This window comes from Phyllobates terribilis, unplaced genomic scaffold, assembly GCF_046119375.1.
Source record: "Phyllobates terribilis strain yellow unplaced genomic scaffold, ASM4611937v1 Scaffold_3__8_contigs__length_932513732, whole genome shotgun sequence".
NCBI classification, from domain to species: domain Eukaryota; kingdom Metazoa; phylum Chordata; class Amphibia; order Anura; family Dendrobatidae; genus Phyllobates; species Phyllobates terribilis.
Genome location: NW_027362763.1, coordinates 892,325,698 through 892,340,932, shown reverse-complemented (window position 1 = coordinate 892,340,932; position 15,235 = coordinate 892,325,698). Strand labels below are relative to the sequence as shown.

At 51.0% G+C, this 15,235-nt stretch overlaps 1 protein-coding gene across 16 annotated transcripts in view; it reads left to right on the top strand.

Moving 5' to 3' along the window:
* The window catches only part of SYNE1 (spectrin repeat containing nuclear envelope protein 1), a 613,834-nt gene that overhangs the window by 147,109 nt on the left and 451,490 nt on the right, over positions 1-15,235 (top strand). For all 16 annotated transcript variants that reach the window (XM_073672712.1, XM_073672713.1, XM_073672718.1 and 13 more), the window contains one exon: positions 14,481-14,576. In XM_073672712.1, the coding sequence (XP_073528813.1) occupies positions 14,481-14,576 (96 nt within the window). The remainder of the gene's footprint in view (positions 1-14,480; positions 14,577-15,235) is intronic.

Genomic DNA, 15,235 nt, shown 5'->3' with positions numbered 1-15,235 from the left:
AGGTCGGTAAAGTTGAACTGCCGGCACAAGGACTTATCATTGTGGACATTGACCGTCGCGAGAGTCACCCAAAAATAACCTTAGGTACTAACGTAATCGAAAACTGTCTTGCAGAGGTGATTCTTATTTTGCAACAGGTTGCCAAGAATGCCAGTTCCAGCCAGCAGCGTGTCCTCCAAAAAGAGATCCGGGCACTGATGAAGCGGCAACAGGTGGAACTATCTGGTGGTGAGATAGGTAGCGTGAGAATGTGTGACCCGTTCCCTATTGCCATGCCCCCGAAAAGTGAGATGATGATTTGGTGCCGGGCAGCTATTGGTCTAAGAGGTAGGGACTACCAAGCAATGGTAGAACCCGTCTACTCAGACAGTAGGCCCACCATTTTGACAGCACGGGGGGTGGTCGATGTACGCCATGGGAGGGTGCCCGTCCGCATCATAAATATCGGGGAGAGAGAAGTATACCTGCCCCGGTATGCCACGCTAGCCAAATTGTTCACCATCAACCAGAACTCTGTACAGGCCGTGGAACCCTTGCCTCCATCTCAACCAGAGGAAGGTAACGGCTCTAAGAAACCAATGGAGGACTGGTGTCAGCAACTGCATTTGGGTACTGACTCCACTCCCTCAGACCAAAAACAGGGAGTCTACCGGGTGGTTCAAGAGTACGAGAGAGTGTTTAGTAAACACTCGCTAGACTTCGGGCGAGTAAAGGGGGTAGAACATCACATCCCCACGGGAGACCATCCTCCCATAAAGGAGAGATACCGACTCGTACCCCCTGCACACTATCCACACGCCAAGGGGATGCTAAAAGACATGAAGGAGGCTGGGGTAATTAGGGACAGCTGTAGCCCCTGGGCTGCTCCACTAGTCTTAGTGAAAAAGAAAGACAACACCATGAGAATGTGTGTAGACTACAGGAAGGTCAACCGTGTCACACACAAAGATGCGTACCCGTTACCAAGGATAGAAGAGTCCTTAGCTGCATTAAAATCTGCTAACTTCTTCTCTACTTTGGATCTCACTAGCGGGTACTGGCAGGTTCCTGTAGCAGAGGCGGACCGGGAGAAGACCGCATTCACCACCCCGATGGGACTCAGCAAATTTAACTGTATGCCGTTCGGGCTCTGCAACGCACCAGGAACCTTCCAACGGTTGATGGAATGCTGTCTGGGACACCGGAACTTCGAGACGGTCCTATTATACCTGGACGATGTCATCGTCTATTCCAAGACCTATGAGGACCATCTGGAACACCTGGCAGAAGTGTTTGAAGCCCTGGCAAACTATGGCCTAAAGGTAAAACCCTCGAAGTGTCATCTACTGAAGCCAAAGGTACAGTACCTGGGACACGTGGTGAGTGCTGACGGAGTAGCCCCCGATCCTGACAAGATCACCGTGATTAAGGACTGGCCAAGACCATCCAGCATAAAGGAAGTGCGGCAGTTCCTCGGGTTGGTAGGCTACTACCGAAGATTCATTCCCGGTTTTACCAAGAAGGCAGCTCCTATGCAGGACCTCCTGATAGGCCAGTCCAGGAAGGCCAAAAACCAGAAGCCACCCTTCAAATGGGAAAAGCTGGAAGAGGAGTCCTTCCGCCAGCTGAAGATGGCCCTCACGGGGGATGAAATCCTGGCGTACCCTGATTACAGCCAGCCCTTTATCCTCCACACGGATGCAAGCAACATCGGGCTAGGAGCCGTACTGTCCCAGATCCAGCAGGAGAGAGAACGGGTAATTGATTAAGCCAGCCGAAAACTGCGACCCACGGAAAGAAACCCTGAGAATTACAGCTCGTTCAAGCTAGAGTTCGTGGCAGTGGTGTGGGCAGTAACCGAACGTTTCAAGCATTACCTTGCCTCTTCCAGGTTCACCGTGTACACGGACAACAACCCATTGACACACCTGGACACTGCAAGACTGGGTGCCCTGGAGCAAAGATGGATGGCCCGCCTGTCCAATTTTGAGTTCACGATCAAATACCGGGCAGGACGCTCCAATACCAACGCAGACGCCCTGTCCAGGATGCCAAACCTACCGGACAAAAGGGAGGATCCTGAAGAATTGGAAGAGATCGAACTCCCTGCTTTTCACCGTCATGGGATTACCCAGTATTCCCACCGTGTGAGGGGCCAGCGATCCGCTACGTTCAACCCCTTACCCCACTACAACTGGGCGGAGACGCAAGACAGTGACCCCGCAGTCCGTCTGGTGAAGGAGATGCTGACCCAGGCTGACGGCCGCCTGGACCCAGACGCTCCGGAAGAGACCAAGCAACTGTGGACGGAGAAGAGCAGACTGTTTCTCTACAAGGAGAAGTTGTGCCGCAGAATGGTCAATTCCCGGACACATGAACTGATCTGGCAGGTTGTGGTACCGAGACGGGATGCAGCTATGGTGCTGGAGGCCTACCACAATGGGGCAGGGCACTTCGGATGGAAGAAGCTGGAGTTCCTGCTGCGTGAACGGTTCTACTGGATAGGCATGAGAGGAGCCATTGAGAGGTGGTGTAGAGACTGTGGCCCGTGCAATCTAAGAAGAAGGGACCGTGCCAGCCAGAGGACTCCCCTGCAGCCCATCATCACCAGGCAGCCGCTGGAACTGGTCGCTCTGGACCATGTTAAACTGGCTCCAAGCAGAAGCGGGTATGTCTACGCCCTAACCATCGTGGATCACTACTCCCGATTCCTAGTGGTGGTCCCCGTCAAAGACTTAACAGCACAAACAGCAGCTAGAGCCTTCCAGCTGCACTTCTGCCGCCCACACGGGTACCCGGACCAAGTGCTGACGGACCAAGGACCAGCCTTCGAAGCAGAGGTCTTCCAGGAGTTCTGCAACCTGTATGGCTGCAAGAAGATAAGATCAACGCCCTATCACCCCCAAACCAATGGACTCTGCGAGAAGATGAACCAGGTGGTGATAGATCTGCTAAAAACATTGCCCCTGGAAGAACACAGTCTGTGGCCTGAGAAACGGCCCGATCTGGTGGACCTGTATAACCACATCCCGGTAGGTTCCACCAACTGTACCCCGGCTTACCTAATGCGAGCAAGACCTGGTAAGCTGCCTGTTGACCTGGACATGGGAGTCCTGACACCTGAGGACACCTCGCCAGAGGCAGACTGGGATACAGAACGGCAGCAGCAGTACCGGAAAGTACAGGAGAGCGTCGAGCGAAGTCTCTGTCAATCAAGAGAAAGGCAGGAGAGGACTTATAACCAACATGTTCCCGCTGTTCCCCTGGTTCCTGGAGAGCAGGTCTTGAAAAGAAAATGGCGGCTCCATAAGTTGGACGACCAGTGGGAAAAGGACCCGTACACCGTACTGCCCTCAAGCCACAATAATCCAAAGGTGTACGTCATCAGCAAGGATGGAGGAGAGACCACAGCCACTGTCTCCAGAGACCACCTGAAAAAGTGCCCCGAGAAGTTGCAAAGCACGGATGAAGATCAGGAAGACCCTCAACCCGTAGAGGAAAAGGAGGAAATGATCAGCACCGTACTCGGAGACTTTCCCCGGTCCTGGACACAAGTAAACAACGCTATCGTGGTGCCCGTCCTCACTTTTCTCCAGCCAGCCCCTCAAGTGCCTACAGAAGACCAGGTAGAGCTGGAAGAGCAGCCGGTCCAGGAGGCAGAAGAGTCCACACCAGCAGCACAAGAGAATCAACCCTCTGCTAGTAGTGAGCCTGCCGTGCCCCTAGTGAGCCAAAGAGTGCGCAGACAGCTGCCCAGCTTACCCATAACACCAACTACACCCTGTAGTGCAGGACCAGTTAGTGAGCTCCGTAGGTCCACTAGAGTCACTAGAGGTCAGATGCCCGCTCGCTGGAAACTCTAAACTAATGTACTGAAAATTTACCTGTTTCTTAAAAATGTTTATGGTTTATGTTTGTTGCCTGTTATTAATTATGTTTCTCAGTTACCCTGCAGATTTCTATGGACTAACAGGTTATGGACACTGGATAACCGGAACAATCCTTGTAGATAGTTGCACATTGTGCCTCTTGCGAAGACGGCCGCGGAAGAGAAAACCTGTCTGGCGTGGCCTACTTGCGGCCCAAAGTAGCTAGCTCCAGCCTTGCAGCCACGCCCAGGGCCAACGCAAGGGGTTTGCTTTGGACAGGTCCCCTACCTTGCTTAAGACTTCACCTTGGGTGATATGGACACCCGGTTGCGGACACGCCGTGACCTTTAAAGAACTAAAGCTTCTTGTAAATATGTTATTGTGTTATTGTTATACCCTGCATTTATGTTTCTTTAAAAAAAAAAAGAAAAAAATGTGTTTAGTCCCGGAGTACTAAAATTTACTAGGGGGAATGTGGCACCCCAGGGGTCTGGTTGCCACAGTAATAGAGATATTATGTCTGAGAGCAAGTGGGAGGTTTCTCTGGTCAGGAGCCCTAAGCATGCAACACGGCCCACCCAGACCTGGGAGGGGAGGAATCTGCCCTTATAAACTGGGTCTGGGGCAGGATTAGAGAGTGAAGTCCCAGACAGAGACGCAGTCAGGTCTGGAGGACAGCAGACACAGGGAAAGTGACAACAGGAGCTCTGTAGGAGCAGGAGTGAGTGCCAGAGGCTGGAAGCTAGAAAGCTCGCCTTGGCTGAAGACACTAAACCCGGACACGGAGTCCGAGGCTGTGGGGACATCTCGGTCCAGCAGCAGAATCCAACCGGCAGGGGATTCCATGTCCTCTGGCCTTAGAAACCCGAAGTCACGGTCACAAGCAAGGGACCAGCACCGCCATCGTGAAGCGGAGGCTAACGGAAGGCCCCAAGTCACCGGCCATACGGGTGAGCACCACACGGTATACTCAGGGACGTGGGCTACTTCTACCCGCATAGAGCAAGGTAGCAAGGAAAGAGTGCAGATAGTCGGGGAGGCCTACAACTCCACCTGGCCAGGGGAGATCCTGCTTGCTCACAGACTGACCAGGCCCCTACTGCTAACCAGTACTCCCGGGAGGGTCTGCTTTATACCATCAGTAAAGATCCTGAACTGCACCACACGTCTCTGTGTTTCATCGCCGCACCAGCACCATTACTACTGGGACGCTCACACCATCACTCCCATCATCTCACATTAGCTGCCCTGAGGCAATACTTCTCCCGTGGGGAGTTATCCCATACTCGGCTGCGCAAACAACATCAGCCTCAGCGGTCGGCAGCGCAGCGGCGGTCCCCACTGACCGCAATCCACGGGTGGCGTAGTCGGACATTGTTATTACTTAAGACTGCCACTGGTTTGACCGCCCTGGGCACGGACCGGGTCACCGCCACGGAGAACTACAACCCCCAGCGATCCGGCTCCGGGTATCCCCCTGCACAGCACAGGCCCAGGGGGCGCGTCAAGTGTCCTTATTTGGGGCTGCATGAGTGCTCCTGGTGTTGGGAAGCTACATTTCATTGATGGTGTCATGAATTCACTCATATACTGCTCTATATTGAAAGAGAAGATGGTACCACCACTCTGTGCCCTTGGTAGACGTGCACTTTTCCAACATGACTGATTTAAAACACATATGTTGCATTTCTTAAGAAGAACAGGGTTGAAGTGATTCAGTGGACAAGTATGTCTCCTGATTTGAACCCAACAGAAACACCTATGAGGAATTCTGAATAAAAAATTTGAGCATCACTCTCCATCCAGCATCCAGGCTCTAAAAGGTCATTCTTGAAGAATGGAAAAAGATAGATGTTGCAATATGTCACCAACTTGTTCATTTCATGCTTAGAAGACTTGGTGCTGTCCTTAAAAATCATACAGTTCATGCAAAATACTAGATGTAGTAGTTTTTGTTATGGGGTGTATTCATTTTAGCATCAACTAATTTGAGTTAAACTGAAGATATTGTAATAAAAGTTATATTTTTAACCTTACTTTCATGTTATGGGTTAAAAAATATTCTATGAAACTCAGGCTTGTCAAAATTTATGAAATTGGTCTTGTATGCAGTGAGGTATTGAATAAAATCTTATTGTTCAAAAGGGTTGTACTAAGTTATGCTGAGTGTTGTACATTGCACAGCACAGCAACTTACACCTGTTCACATTTGCTTCTTTCTGTAGGAAGTTCTTGTCAGTTTTTGTTTCTTTGTTAGTTTTCACTGGAAGGGATAACGTACTAAAATACAGTAGTAAAAAAAAGTTAAAGGGAACCTGTCATGTCAGTTGGAGCGTGTAAACTGCCCCCCGGTTATTGTTAGTGATGCAATCTGCATCACTAACACGCTTTTTGCATTAAAATTGGTGCTGTAATCTTTTGTAAAAATCACTCTACTCTACTTATATCTTACTTTCTCATTTAGTCATAGGGGTGTTACTTTCCTTATTTAGTCCGGCTTGTCCTGCCCACTCAATTTGAATTGCCCCTGATGTGCGTCGACATCACAGGAATAGGCTTGTTGTGGTCATGCTGAATCTGTGACCCACGCTTGCGCAATGTGTATTGAACGGCCGTGCATCGCCACGATGATGGGCCCCAGCGCGTGCGCAGTGACGATTGGCTCCCACGTGTGCACGGGAGCCGATCGTCACTGCGCACGCGCGGGAACCGATCGTACTGCGCACGCACGGGAGCCGATTGTCACTGCGAACGCGCGGGTGCCGATCGTCACTGCGCATGCCCTGGAGCCGATCGTCACTGCGCACGCACGGGAGCCGATCGTCACTGCGCACTCGCTGGGGCCCATCATTGTAGCTGTTCAATACACATTGCGCAAGCGTGGGTCACAGCTTCACACTGCAAAATCCACGTGTAAATGAATTGTTAAGATCTATGGGCCGGACATAGATCTTCCTGAGAATCTGCCTCCAGAGCTTATTTTAAATGAAAAGGGGGCTTTACCTATGTGAGACATGTAGACTGTCAGTCATTATGACGCGCCCCCTGGGCCAGTGCTGTTAGGGATACCCGGAGCCGGATCAGATGGGGGTTGTAGTCTCCGAGTGGCTGTGACCCGGTCCGTGCCCAGGGTGTCAAACTCAGTGTGTGGCAGTCCTACAGATGTTATTAGAGTTCTTTGTGTCGACTACGCCACCCGTTGATTTGCGGTCAAAAGGCCGCCGCTGCAGCAGGGTCCGCTGAGGCTGTTGGTATGTGTGCAGCTTTGGTAGTATAACCCCCAACGGGAGGGGTATAGCCTCAGGGGGTCAGATGTAGAGGATGGTGGTTGTGAAGGTGCAGGATGAATCAGCAAGAAGACTCAGAGTCGGGCTGTGCAGTTCAGGGGTTTTTACTTACGGGTGTTCTTATGGTCACTCTGGCCTGAAGCGACCACCCGAGCCGTGCTGCGTCCACCAGGTCCTGGACTCGGCTAACCCCCAGGCAGTTCTGGAGCGTGGTCCTGAGCTCCTGTCTGACTTTCCCTCTCTTCTGGCCGTTCTCACCAGGGATCCACCTATGTCCGGCTCCCTCGGGTCTCTTGGTGGGTACACCTCCTCTGGGTTCCCTGACCCTATACTTGGTCTGCCTTCCTGGTGGATGTGGTGAGGGTCGTGGCAGATCCTGCCCACGACCTCCGGTCTCTGGCTAAGGTGTGCTTTTCTCTCTGCCAGCTTGGGATCCGGTACCCTAGGTGCCAACTCTTCACCCTCTGATCTAATTTTGGGTTCTTGGAGTTCCCTCTTGTTTTCTCTGGGTCCTTCAGACTCCTCTCTCTCTCTTGGCCTTGGAGCTGGGCCCAGCCGGAACCACAACTCCCTGTCAGCCCTTCTGGCTGAGCTTCTCTGCTCTGCTCCTCAGGTTACACTCTGACAGACTGACTCACTCTACAAAGACCCTGTCCTAAGATGGTGCCCACCTTATATACTCCCTCTATGTGTGAGCTCAGGTGACCAGCACCCAATGAGCTCCTAGCTTTACCCAGGCTGCTCCCCCTATCTGCTCCTACACTACTGGGATGTTCCACCCCCCTCCCACTCCAGCCAGGAACAGACACTGTCGTACCTGCACATTTCTCTAGTGGGAGTACCATCGGTCTGTTCCCCGGAAATGGGATGTGTGTAGTGCATGCAGCTAACTAGCTCAGTTCCACACTCCATCCTTACCCGGGAGTGGAATACCACACCTCTGGCTTGAGGTGCAATACCCCTGTAGCAGCCGAATCCTCAGGGTGCTACATTCCCCCCTGGTAAATCACAGCACGTCCTCGGGCTGTAAGATATAAAAAACATCCAAACATACAATTTTTTTTTTTAAACATCATAAACATATAAAACAATATATATATATTATAAAACTTTTCATATAAAACTCTTCATTGGAAACATTCTTGTTCCTCCGGCCACGGTGCAACTTGTGACCGGGTAAAGTGCGACAGTCTCTTTTGGAAGAAAACAGTTTCCTATAAAACCGGTAGGGGGCGCCTTAGAAAGCGCAACTATATACAGGGGGAAAGTGGCCGCTCTCAGTCCTCGGCCAGGTAATGGGAATAGGGACACACGGGTTTCAGTTCAATCTGCTGGTCCCAACGGGAACTATATTTTAACTAGAACAGTTCTTATACCCTGACGGGTAACTATGTACAGTCTCTCTCTACCGTACTTCAACGACGGCGTCCTCCTGCTCCTTCTTTAGATTCTTCAGACCCGTCCGGGTCCTCTTGCTCCTCCTCACACCGCAGCTCCTCCTCCGTCAGGCGATGCACATGGAGGGCGTAGGGTCCTTTGGCACACTTGTGCCGGGTGAAGGTGACCTCGTCCCCTACATACAGGTCACGACCTCTGTGTCCCTCCGGCAGATGGCTTTCTACGTCTCTGCGAGTTACAAAGACGTCGCCGGGGGTCTGATGGTCTCTGATAAAGCCCCATCCGTGCTGCATATTGAATTTTATCACAGTCCCGGTGGCACGGGGACCATGAGCTGCACGGGGTTTCCTCCTGGTCCGGCTCTTCTGCTCCGCGCTTCTTATCTGCATCTGCTGTTCCCGGACCCGCCTCTCTCTCCGCTCCTTCTCGAAGACCTCGAGCTGCTGGCGGCAGCACTCTGCACGCTCCGCTGCGGCCGCCCGAGTCTCCTGAGTGAACCCCATGAGGTCTCCTCCGGTGGGGTTCCACTCAAACTGTGCCTCCTCTAGCGGGGGCTGGGTCCTCCTGACGGGCTTCGGAACCGGAATCAGGGGTTCATCTAGGGGTCTTTCTTTCCGGAGTCGGGGATGGTGAAACTCCGGTGGCCATATGAAGGGCTGCCCAACCGGGCACGTATGCTGGGCGAACAGGTCCTCACCCAGGTGCGGTACTTTAGGTGTTATGGGCGCTGTGGTGGTAGCGGCGCCCGGGTTGACCAGGCCTTGCGACCAGGCTTGGGGCACGCTAAAGGAAAAGGGCACCGTAAGAACGGCGGCGCCCGTGGTTACTCGGCCCTGCGACCAGGCCGGTGGCTCCGCGGAGGTAGGGGGCGCTGTTGGAATTGCGGCACCCGGGGGTACTAGGCCTTGCGACCAGGCCGGTGGTATTTCCTGCTTTGCCGCGCTCAGGGTCGAAGCGCGTGGCGTCACAGGGGTCGCGGCCGCGGCTTCCGGTTGAGGCCTAGTCTGCGGCGGTGACGATGCAGCGACGGGCACGGCAGGGGGAATTTCGGGCTCTGCGACGGGGAGCTGGGGCAGGCACGCGGTTTCCCGGCTCGGGGTAGAGACGTCCCCTTTACCTGCCTCCGTCCGTTCAGCTCCCTTCTCGGCGCCGTCTCCGGCCTTCAGTTCTCCTGCACCATCCTCAGAGGCGGTCTGTCTCCTCGTCTCGGGTGGCGTGCTCCGCTGACGGGTTTCGGTCCGCTGAGCCATCTCTCGGCTCCACTCCGCCAACGTCTCTCGCTGCACCCGGGCCATCCTCCGTGCGAGGCCCTCCAGCGCGGTCTGTGCACACTCCCGGTCTCGGGGGAGCTGTGCTAGGATCTCCAGCAGGCCTTCTGGAGTGGCGACCTGCAACAGGCTCCTGACCACTGGGTCGGTGCTGCCTGACTCTCCCTCCATCTCCGGGTAGGCTCTCTCTGGACTCTCTTCCAGACGTCTTGTCTCCGGGTGTGCTCTCTCCAGACTGCTCCAGGCGACACCCATCTTTGCTCTCTTGCTCTGTCTCCGCCCACACTGAGGGTGGTCCCGGGGCAACTTGGTGATTGTCAGTTCCAGGGGCAGTTCCTTCACGCTGATGGACATATCAATCATCACAGTCTCTGCTGGTGGGGGCGGTTTCCACTTTTGGCGCCATTTCCGATCCTGGCCCACGATGGGAGGTGGCCTCTTGCCACCCTCTGGCACGCCCATAATGGCGTCCGCTCTTCCAAGGCGGGAAATCTTCGGAAATGGCGGGAATCGTCTCCCAGTGGCGGGAAACTCCATGGATGGCGGGAAAAAGCTGCAAATGGCGGACAACCGGCGGGAAACGACCTGTGATGGGGTCCGTTGGCGGGGACCCTCCGGAACCGGCGGGAGACTTCTTTTTGAGGTAACGGTGAACTTTTCTTCAGGCACGCAGTACCCGGTTGTTGCGGGCACGTGATCCTGCCGACTACGCCAAAGTTGACGCGCCCCCTGGGCCAGTGCTGTTAGGGATACCCGGAGCCGGATCAGATGGGGGTTGTAGTCTCCGAGTGGCTGTGACCCGGTCCGTGCCCAGGGTGTCAAACTCAGTGTGTGGCAGTCCTACAGATGTTATTAGAGTTCTTTGTGTCGACTACGCCACCCGTTGATTTGCGGTCAAAAGGCCGCCGCTGCAGCAGGGTCCGCTGAGGCTGTTGGTATGTGTGCAGCTTTGGTAGTATAACCCCCAACGGGAGGGGTATAGCCTCAGGGGGTCAGATGTAGAGGATGGTGGTTGTGAAGGTGCAGGATGAATCAGCAAGAAGACTCAGAGTCGGGCTGTGCAGTTCAGGGGTTTTTACTTACGGGTGTTCTTATGGTCACTCTGGCCTGAAGCGACCACCCGAGCCGTGCTGCGTCCACCAGGTCCTGGACTCGGCTAACCCCCAGGCAGTTCTGGAGCGTGGTCCTGAGCTCCTGTCTGACTTTCCCTCTCTTCTGGCCGTTCTCACCAGGGATCCACCTATGTCCGGCTCCCTCGGGTCTCTTGGTGGGTACACCTCCTCTGGGTTCCCTGACCCTATACTTGGTCTGCCTTCCTGGTGGATGTGGTGAGGGTCGTGGCAGATCCTGCCCACGACCTCCGGTCTCTGGCTAAGGTGTGCTTTTCTCTCTGCCAGCTTGGGATCCGGTACCCTAGGTGCCAACTCTTCACCCTCTGATCTAATTTTGGGTTCTTGGAGTTCCCTCTTGTTTTCTCTGGGTCCTTCAGACTCCTCTCTCTCTCTTGGCCTTGGAGCTGGGCCCAGCCGGAACCACAACTCCCTGTCAGCCCTTCTGGCTGAGCTTCTCTGCTCTGCTCCTCAGGTTACACTCTGACAGACTGACTCACTCTACAAAGACCCTGTCCTAAGATGGTGCCCACCTTATATACTCCCTCTATGTGTGAGCTCAGGTGACCAGCACCCAATGAGCTCCTAGCTTTACCCAGGCTGCTCCCCCTATCTGCCCCTACACTACTGGGATGTTCCACCCCCCTCCCACTCCAGCCAGGAACAGACACTGTCGTACCTGCACATTTCTCTAGTGGGAGTACCATCGGTCTGTTCCCCGGAAATGGGATGTGTGTAGTGCATGCAGCTAACTAGCTCAGTTCCACACTCCATCCTTACCCGGGAGTGGAATACCACACCTCTGGCTTGAGGTGCAATACCCCTGTAGCAGCCGAATCCTCAGGGTGCTACAATTACATATCTCACACTGGTAACATGCCATTTAATTTAAAATAAGCTCTGGAAGCAGATGTTCAGGGAGATCTGTTTCCGGCCCATAGATCTTAACAGCTAATTTACACATTAAAAAAGGTGCATTGTACTGGAATAAAAAATTGGATCGCAGCTATAAAGGTATCATTTAATTCAACTTTCTATGACCTACATGCTCAGGGGTTGATGCTACTGACAAATTCCCTTTAACGCCTTAACCCAGAAGCCTTTTTTCACCTTCCTAACCAGGCCAAATTTTACAGTTCTGAGCAGTATCACTTTATGTGGTAATAACTTTGGAACGCGTCAATGAATTCCAGTGATTCTGAGTTTGTTTGTTCGTGACATATTGTACTTTAAGTTAGTGGTAAATATAGGTTGAAAATTTCGCAAATTTTCAAACTTTCAATTTTTATTTCCTTAAACCAGTTAGTCATTCTGTACAAAATAATTTATAAATAACATTTCCCATATGTCTACTTTAAATCAGCATAATTTTTTAAACATGATTTTTTTGGTAGGTTGTTAGAAGGGTTAAAAGTTTATCAGCAATTTCTAATTTTTTCAACAAAATTTTAAAAGCATTTTCTTAGGGACCACATTACTTTTGAAGTAACTTTGAGGAGCCTCTGTGACAAAGGTTCCCAAAATGACACCATTTTAAAAACTGCACCCCTCAAAGTGCTCAAAACAACATTCAAGACTTTATTAACCCTTTAGGTGCTTCACAGGACTTAAAGCAATGTGGAAGGAAAAAATGAACATTTTAATTTTTCCCACAAAAATGTCCATTTAGCCCCAAATTTTGCATTTTTACAAGGGTAACAGGAGAAAATGGACCATACAATTTGTTGTGCAATTTCTCCTGAGTATGCCGATACCCTTTATGTGGAGGAAAACTACGTCAGAGCTCGGAACGAAAGTTTACCCCATTTGCCCACTAAATGGGGTAAGCAGCAGTCTGAGTGCAACCAGCAGTAATGGTGACACCACTGCTGATAGCGGTGCACTGCACTTTTCACCTGATTCTCCTGGCATCCCTATTAACGCTCCCCTCTTGGGATGCCACATTACTGCTGGTTGCGATCAGAACGCTGTTTACCCCATTTACTTGGCAAATTTGGACATAGCAATGTTTGAAAAAGACCCAGGTTGGGTCGAAACATAACCTATCGCTTCTGGTCATGATATCCTGCAACCATCATTTGCAATGTTCTGTGAGTGCGGCTGATTATCTTCTAGTTGATGAACATTCCCGATAGTCTGGTCAGTATGGTAACCAGAGATTGTTGGCAGTTGGCATTGGGCAGTTGGAGAAGGTCAGGCCCGAGTAGAGGTGAGAAGTAGGGTACAAGGGCTGCTAGGATTGAGCACCTTGCCAGACAGTGTTTTCAGAGCCCTGACAACCAAGAGCCAACAATAGAAGGAATATAAAGTCCCGTACCTGGCTTATGCAGAGGATATAAATGCTGAACCCAGACAGGTCTGGACACTGGTGAGTGGCACTCAGCATCCTGCCCGCTATAGTAGGTAGTCCAAGAGGCTGAGGGTATGACCCTAAAGCTACAGAGCCCATCGCAGCAAGGCCAAACCTCAGTTATAGATATGGCAGGATAGCCATACTGCCACTTGGCTCCTACGTCTGGGCCTAATAGTGCCTCCTGGCCCTACTACTCCTGTGTGGCAAACATTGCTGATTTTCGGGGGTATAGTGGGAGAGAGAAAGGGAAACTGGTACACGAGCATAGTTACTGGGAAGACGCGTACAGTCCATTTTGCCTTGGTCACGGTATTTAGCTATCGAGTTGAGTGTTCATGGAGGGACAATAGAGACAGCTGTCGTTTGGCCAACTGCTATCTTGTGTATATGACCGACTTTAATTATTGTTTTTATTCACTTGCTGTTTCTAAGATTCAATCAAGACGTTATCCACTATAAGCAATTATAGAAAATTATCTAGCCTCAAATTTTCTTTCACATACAGTATTTCCTTGTGTTAGATAAAGCATTGTGTAGCTAAGTTCCCATGATGAGTGTTTGGTGCGCTTTTGATGTTGCAGATTTTCTGCAGCATTTCTGCACTTATTAGCTAAATTACATTTCTTGTGTTTTTTTCATTGGGTCTTTCAGTGAGTTTTTTTATGTGTTTTTAAGACATTTTTCAGCTGCAGTTTTTATCTCTTTTTAGCTTGTCATTTTTTTCTTTTGGATACTTCCTGTTACTTTATTTTGAAATAGTCATGTGTGAATTACAAGCATTCTTCCTGCTTTACCGCTGCAATAAAAGCGCATATCCTTTTAACTACGAATTTTCCTCATTTCATTCTAGTCTATGGGGAAAATCTCCAAATAAAATGCAGATTTACTGCGAGAGAAATTGACAAGTTGCTGATATGGAATTTAAAATCACTCCTCTGGCCAGTTTCTGCAGCATAAAAAAGCACAATGGACACGAGATTATGAGATTTATATAAATCCCATAGATTTTGCTGGAGCTGTAAAATGCTGCGTTATTTGTGCACAAAATTATGCAACCAAAAAAAACCGCACCAAATTCTCCTAGTGGGAGCATAGCCTTACTTTATATCTAAACTGGCGTCATCTCTGTGTTACTTGTACACCATAGATTAGTACGTACTTCTCTAGAGAAATGTGTTGTACTTCAGGCATTGACCTCATCTTTCCTTTTCCTACAGCGTAACCCTCCACTACTCATAAATGATCTTTTTGAAGATATAAAAGATGGGACAAAGCTGCTTGCGTTACTGGAGGTCTTATCCGGACAAAAGCTGGTAGGTGACTAAATGCAGAGTGACTGAAAAGTGGTGTAATAAAATCTGAAGTATTTTTCCTTACCATGAATCTCACGAGGGAATAAATGGTCAGATTTCTTTCCTGATATGTCAGAAATAATCATGAGAAGATCATATAAGTAAAGGGACAGAATGGTCCTTACAGAGCGAATGACATGCTGGCATGCTGAAGAGATCTCTTTAGCCTCATGGAAATACTGTCAAGAATTTATTTCCAAAATTATACAAAAATACTCTCTTCTTTAAAGGGGATATCCGGGACTTTAAAAAAAAAAAAAAGAAGTGCCTAATCACTAACAGACATGTAGTTGCTAACAGAGGCAACACCTGCCTATCGTACCCGGTGCACTGACCGCTCCTGCCGCAGATTCAGTTGCTCCCTGTCTACAGAGCATCGGTTTCTCTTCCTGTTGGCAGGGCGGGACTACTGGTGTCAGGGCGGGACTACTGACTTGCCCCCATGGCCGTGGGGTACTCGGCAGATGGGCCTGTGGATGCCGGTGGGGGATATCACGGTGGCTGGCCAGGTGTGTGGCCCAGGGCGGTCACCAAAAAGGGGGATTATTTATAGGGGATTTGTAAAGTGTTCGTGACGCCACCTGTGGAATGCGGCCAAAGGGAGCCGCCGCTGCTTAGCA